Below are 6,553 nucleotides of genomic sequence, written 5' to 3'. Positions count from 1 at the left end.
AGCTACGGTGAGAGAGATGGTGCAAGCGATGGACAGCATGGAGGAAAGACAAGTGATCGTCGTAGAAGGAAAAGAAGAGGCGACCGTAAGAGGTCTGGAGTTCTACTCCGATTATGAGCTGTCAATCACAGCATACAACAGCAAGGGGGAGGGGCCTCCGTCTAGCCCCAGCCACTTCAAGACATCTGAGGGAGGTGAGAAAGAAGATTAACGCCAGAGGACACACGACTATCATGAGCAAGCTGTTTATTTAGCTGTCACCCAAATGAGGATGAGGTTGACTTTTGAGTCTGGTTCCTGTCAAGGTTTCTTCCTCTTCCATCTAAGGGAGTTTTTCCTCACCACAGTCACCACAGACTCGTTCATTAGGGATAAACACAAACATGTTTAAATATAAGTCTGATATTAATCTTGAACTTTTGTTTTGTATTAATCTTTACAGTATATTATTCTTTATATTAACCTTTTGTTCTATGTTTTTGTAAAGCTGTAAAGCTGCGCTGAGACTATGTCAATTGTTAAAAATTGTTAAAAAATTAACGTGAAGATTCTGACAGCGTCCTTAAGATTTGCCTCAAATTGATTAAATATTTAAGTTGTTTATATGTTGAAATTGGGATTTTTTTTGTTGTTGTTGTTGATTTGGGTACACAGACCTGGCAACCCTTTGACAATAACAAATTCAGACAGACAGACAGACAGACAGACAGACAGACAGACAGACAGACAGACAGACAGACAGACAGACAGAAAGAAAGAAAGAATAATATTGTTAATAAAATTGATTATACTTTGCAGGAACAGTCTTAAATTAGAAAATTGTTCACGCATGAAAACTGGGCTAAAATTCGGTCCCACATGATTTAGAATTATTTTTTTTCATTACAGATTTACAGAGCATAAATTTCTTAGTTATTAATACTTTTCTTAATTAGAAAAAAAAATGGATCAGAATCAGGTTTATTGGCCAGTATGTTTTTACACACACACACACGAGTGCTGGGAGAATTCTTTTACTCACGTCGACTACGAAGTCCTCGGGCATGAGATCCACCACAATGCACAAACTTGCTACTGGCTCTTGGTGAAAGATAAGACATAAAATAATGACACTATACATTTAATTTACAGACAATAATGCGTGTGTGTGTGTGTGTGTGTGTGTGTGTGTGTGTGTGTGTGTGTGTGTGTGTGTGTGTGTGTAAAAGACACCTGTATTAGTCCCTAACCCTTTTTCTTCTCCTGCTTTTAGCTCCCGGTCCTGTTTCACACATGAGATTTGAGAGTCCTTCAAATACCGAGCTGACGCTGTTCTGGAAAAAACCTCACAAGACGAACGGGATCCTGAGAGGATACGTCTTAATGTACCAGGAGTGTACGTCATGTTTTTATTAGCATGTGACTAGGACAAGATGAGAAGGAGAAAGTGCTATTAATGATAGTCTAATAATAATGGGGGTGGAGCTGGAAAGCAAGAACTCATTATTATTATTATTATTATTATTATTAGCCTTGATGTCCGATGACGCCTGAGATCGGCACAGGCTCCCCGTGACCCGAGAAGTTTGGATAAGCGGTAGAAAATGAATGAATGAATTATTATTCTTATTATTCTTATTATTATTATCTCCTGTAGTTGTGGAGAACGGTCCCAGCACACTCCAGAAGGTGGAGCTCGATGATCCGACTGTGACGCATTACATCGTGGACAAACTGGATCCCAAACATTTCTACATTTTCTCCCTGAACGCGTTTACCGACGGTGGAAAAGGAGAATCCGTCCATATTAACGCCACCACTTTACTCGATGGAGGTAAAACGCTGCGACTACTGTTTACACAACGCAGGGTTTTAGTGACCGTACTAAACAAACACCTGATATGAGGCTCTCGTTGCTTCATTTTTGATTGGGTGTTCATTGCTAAGCAACAAGCAAAGTCAACACAAAGTCGTGCTTCAGAAGTCAGAGATAAAAATCCCAGGGGTAGAAAGTAAGCCCGCTTCATCTGTGAAACGTTCAGGGTTTTTAAACGAGTGTAACCCGGGGTTAACCTCAGTGTGAACCTCAGCCTGAAGCTCTCTGACGGCTACGTTACTGAACAACATTTACATTTACTCCATTTGGCAGACGTCCCTATACGAAGTGATGTCCAAAAGTCCTCGGGTTCGACTGGTACACAGACTGAGGGATCCATCAGTCTAATAAGTTTGTTAGGAGGAAATATAGTAATCATTTTTTCATCCTGTTTTCTTTTCAGTTCCACCATCTTCTATAAACATGACAGTGGGAGAAACAGCTGTGAATCTAAGCTGGGTTCCAGGAGAACGACAGCGAAACATGGGCTTCGCAGTTCGTTACCACAGGGGGAAGAGTGAGCCAGAGAACGGTGAGAGAGAGAGAGAGAGTGGTGAGAGAGAGAGAGAGAGAGAGAGAGAAAGCGGTGTGAGAGAGAAAAGGGTGAGAGAGAGAGCGGTGAGAGGAAGAGAGAGAGCAGTGAGCAAGAGAGAGTGGTGAGAGAGAAAGAGCGTTGAGAGAGAGAGAGAGAGAGAGAGAGAGAGAGAGAGAGAGAGAGAACTGTGAGACACAGAGATGAAAGAGAGAACTGTGATAGAAAGAGGATGGTGAGAGAGAGAAGTGTGAGAGAGAGAGAGAGAAGTGTGAGAGAGAGAGCGGTGAGAGAGAGAAGTATGAGAGAGAGAAGTGTGAGAGAGAGAGAAGTGTGAGAGAGAGCGGTGAGAGAGAGAAGTGTGAGAGAGAGAAGTGTGAGAGAGAGAGAAGTGTGAGAGAGAGAGAAGTGTGAGAGAGAGAGAAGTGTGAGAGAGAGAGGACGGTGAGAGAGAGAGAAGTGTGAGAGAGAGAGGACGGTGAGAGAGAGAGAGAGGACGGTGAGTACATGAGCGGTGATCAATCAGCAGTTTAAGGTTGTTAAACAATGCTTTATACGTTTTATTTAGAACACAAATACTAGCTCCTGCAGCTGTGAGTAAAAAGTCGATGTGTTTTAGGTGAGTGGGAGGAATCGGAGCAGGTGAATTTGACGCAGGGCTTTTATCAGCTGCAGGGACTGAAAGCAGGATCCTTCTACTTCCTTCAAATCCGCCACGACAACATCACATACTGGACACAAGCGCTGCAGACTAAAGGACCAGGTACGGCTCCTTTTATCATCTTTATCTCTCTTCTCCTGTGTGTTCACTCTTTAGACATCAGGATTAAACCCAGAATAAAAACACGACTTCGTAAATACTGTACACGGCCGTGTGCTTTTATTTCCTCAGTGATAGGAGGCGTGCACAACAGCTTTGCCACTCAGGGCTGGTTCATCGGCCTCATCAGCGCCGTGGTGCTGCTGCTGCTCCTCCTGCTCATCCTCTGCTTCGTCAAGAGGAGCAAAGGGGGAAAATATTCAGGTAACACACACACTTTATATAAATACACCTGTATTACGTTAATACGTTAACGTTTCTATGGTAACAGCTGGAGTTTCCTAGCACGTGTGGAAAGAGTCTCTAGCCTCAGACCTTCGTCACAGTTTCTCGGTAGCACAGAGAGGTTAAAAGAGACGCTCGGATACGCTGTTTATTACTGTTTATAGCTGATAGACGTACATGATGTAACCGAAGCTACAGTAACTACGACTTATGCGTCACGCTACGCTGGCATCCATTATTTTTCCTGTGTCTTTGTCCAGTCCTCAGTGTTGAATATGTACATGTTTTTTGTTGCTGTTTGTAGTTATTTCTCTAATATAAATCTGTATCTTTATAACAGTGAAGGAGAAAGAGGAAGGACAGATCGACTCGGACGCGAAACCCATGAAGGATGAAGCGTTTGGAGAGTACAGGTACCGCTTTAGTCTCAGGGCACAAACAACATCTGAGTTATCTCATCAGTTCATTTCATAAACAACACTCCGTCACCGAACAGTGTTTTCTGATTGGCTGCGATCCGGACGGTGCGTTCCGATCGGCCGAGAGAAGGGACGATTCTATTTTCTAGCACGTAGAGAAATGAGTCAATTCCGGGTTTGTCATTAAGAGACAACAACAATGAAAACCTACACAAACTGATCATTTTAAAGTGTTAGTGTGTTTATATTAAAGATGGGGTCTCCGTTGTTTGAAAGCCAATGTTGACATTTGAAATCACCAAAACAAACACACCCCTAACCCAAATGGGTCCCACCCCTGTTTTGATAGCTCCGCCCACACACATACACCAGACAAGTAGAACCCAAGTATAACCCAGACAAGTATTATGGGCGGAACCTGTTGGGGCAGATGACCGAGGGGATATTTTTATCAATAAATGAACACAATGAGTAATACTATGGTAATACAGATGTGTTTTTGTAGTACTGTGTGTTGTAGCGTGAAAGGTTTAGCTTTGTTTCACGCGGAAGACGTTCAGTTCTCTCCAGCGCTGGGAAGCTGATCCTATATTAACACATCCTACTTCTTGCCTTACCGTAAGCCTTTCTTCTCTTTCTTTCTTTGTTTTTATCCTCCATGTCAATGTTAAAACCGCTTTCTGCTAACGTCACACATGCGCACTGAACACTCTCTCCACCTACAGTATATTGACAAGACACGCCCCTTTCTGCTCATTGGCTACACGTTAGTTTTGTTTTTGTTTTGTTTGGCGGCCCAACGCAGTTTTCTGAAGCGTTTCTTAAACAACGGAGACCCCACCTTTAAGTGCTGGGATTTTGCCTGATGATTTTTCTTATTCTCCCAAATGCTGACATATTGCAGATCCCTTGAGAGGTGAGTTTCATACGTTTGATGATAATAATAATAATAATAATAATAATAATAAAAGCTCAGGTGTTTGTTTGCAGCCATAACAAGTAACTGTTCTTGATTATTTATTTATTTGTTTGTTTGTTTGTTTGGTTGTTTGTTTGAAGAAGTATTTTATTTATCCATCTTATTTATTCTTTAGTTCTACTCTGCCTGTATTTGATAATGGCTAATGTTAATTTGGATAAATAAAAAGATTAATTCATTCAAAAACAAACAAATAATTAAATATGATCTCATGATACAGCTTTCACAGCTTTTTAATCTTTTTTGTCTTTCTATTTATTTTATTTTATTTTTTTAAGTTTGTCATCTAGTCGATCAGGTGTGTGTTTGTTGATATTCAGCTTTTTGTATTTTTTCAGTGTTGTGTATTCTGTACTTCCTCTTTGTTACGATGCGCTTCGGTGATGTTCAGTGATTCGCCGCCTAAATCACCTGATATGAGGTAGAGAGAGAGAGAGAGAGAGAGAGAGACACTGTTCAGTTTCTGACTGGGTGTCTGTTGCTAAGCGGCTAGCCGTAACATTCGAACACCGCATCGATTCGCAGTTGACCTTTTTACGTTTAGCAGCGCAATCTGGAGTTAACTGTAATTCTGTAATCTAGAGCTTCTGTAATATATTCATGTGTGACCTGTAATGATCTGGGGTTAAATCGGGGTTTTGATGGATGATAACGAGGGGTTAAGTTAGGTGTGAAAAGCCCTGTTGAGGTATTTAAATCTGAATATTTGCCTTATACAATCAGATTATTTGCAATGAAAAGCCTGAATGATCTTAACTAATATTACAAATGAGGATCAGGAGACTATTCTAATTAACAAATCAAATAAATAGCATGTGAATGAGGAGAGCTGACTGACATCATCTACCAGCTTGTCTTATGGTCCTGATCTGATCGGTGTTTATTCGATTAGCAGTGACAGCGACGAGAAGCGTTCGTTCAGCCAGCGCTCGCTATGCGCCGACCTGAAGCGCGAGAGCGAGGACAGTCTGGGGGAGTACGGAGACAGCGTGGACATCCAGTTCAACGAGGACGGCTCGTTTATCGGGCAGTACAGCGGGCGCAGAGACACGCAACCGTACGCGCACGGCGAGCACGAGAGCTCAGGCGTCCCGTCCCCGACCAAACCCAACCCTCCACCCAGCAACAGCTTCCCCACCTCCATCACCGGCACCTTCGGGGGGAACTGAGACACGAGAAACGACTCTGCTGCATCACAAGAGACACTGAGACAGAGAGATCAACCTGAACTAATACTGGCATTCGTTCATTAGTACACAAAGATCATTTATTGTCTGGCTAGCAACTTTCATTTCATTAAAAAAAAAAAAAAAAAACACAAGGGGACCGAAAAATATTCCATCACTGCCGATGACGTTAACACTTTTTAAAGCACACGCATGCTCGTAAAATTAAACACACACACTCACACACTCACACACACACACACTCACACACTCACACACTCACACACTCACACACACACACACACACACACACACACACACACACACACACATACACACACACACACATACACACATACACACACATACATACACACACACACACATACACACTCACACACATACACACTCACACACACACACACACATACACACACACACACACACATACACACATACACACACACACACATACACAAAGACATACACACACACACATACACTCACACATACACACACACACATACACACGCATACACACACACGCATACACACAC

At 42.3% G+C, this 6,553-nt stretch overlaps 1 protein-coding gene across 5 annotated transcripts in view; it reads left to right on the top strand.

The window, feature by feature from the left end:
• Nucleotides 1–6,343, top strand: part of l1camb (L1 cell adhesion molecule, paralog b) — a 22,877-nt gene extending 16,534 nt beyond the window's left edge. For 2 of the 5 annotated variants that reach the window (XM_047807479.1, XM_027159201.2), the window contains 9 exons: nt 1–194; nt 1,253–1,375; nt 1,637–1,813; nt 2,259–2,387; nt 3,007–3,150; nt 3,280–3,411; nt 3,773–3,845; nt 4,756–4,767; nt 5,723–6,343. The exon at nt 1–194 is cut by the window's left edge and continues 65 nt beyond it. In XM_047807479.1, the coding sequence (XP_047663435.1) occupies nt 1–194; nt 1,253–1,375; nt 1,637–1,813; nt 2,259–2,387; nt 3,007–3,150; nt 3,280–3,411; nt 3,773–3,845; nt 4,756–4,767; nt 5,723–5,999 (1,261 nt within the window). In that variant the 3' untranslated portion in view covers nt 6,000–6,343. The remainder of the gene's footprint in view (nt 195–1,252; nt 1,376–1,636; nt 1,814–2,258; nt 2,388–3,006; nt 3,151–3,279; nt 3,412–3,772; nt 3,846–4,755; nt 4,768–5,722) is intronic. The other 3 variants (XM_047807476.1, XM_047807478.1, XM_047807477.1) reach the window with 3 other exon arrangements.
• The last annotated feature ends 210 nt before the right edge of the window (nt 6,344–6,553 follow it).

This window comes from Tachysurus fulvidraco, chromosome 23, assembly GCF_022655615.1.
Source record: "Tachysurus fulvidraco isolate hzauxx_2018 chromosome 23, HZAU_PFXX_2.0, whole genome shotgun sequence".
NCBI classification, from domain to species: Eukaryota; Metazoa; Chordata; class Actinopteri; order Siluriformes; family Bagridae; genus Tachysurus; species Tachysurus fulvidraco.
The sequence above is the reverse complement of the archived record's forward strand: the minus strand, read 5'-3'. Positions and strand labels throughout refer to the sequence as shown.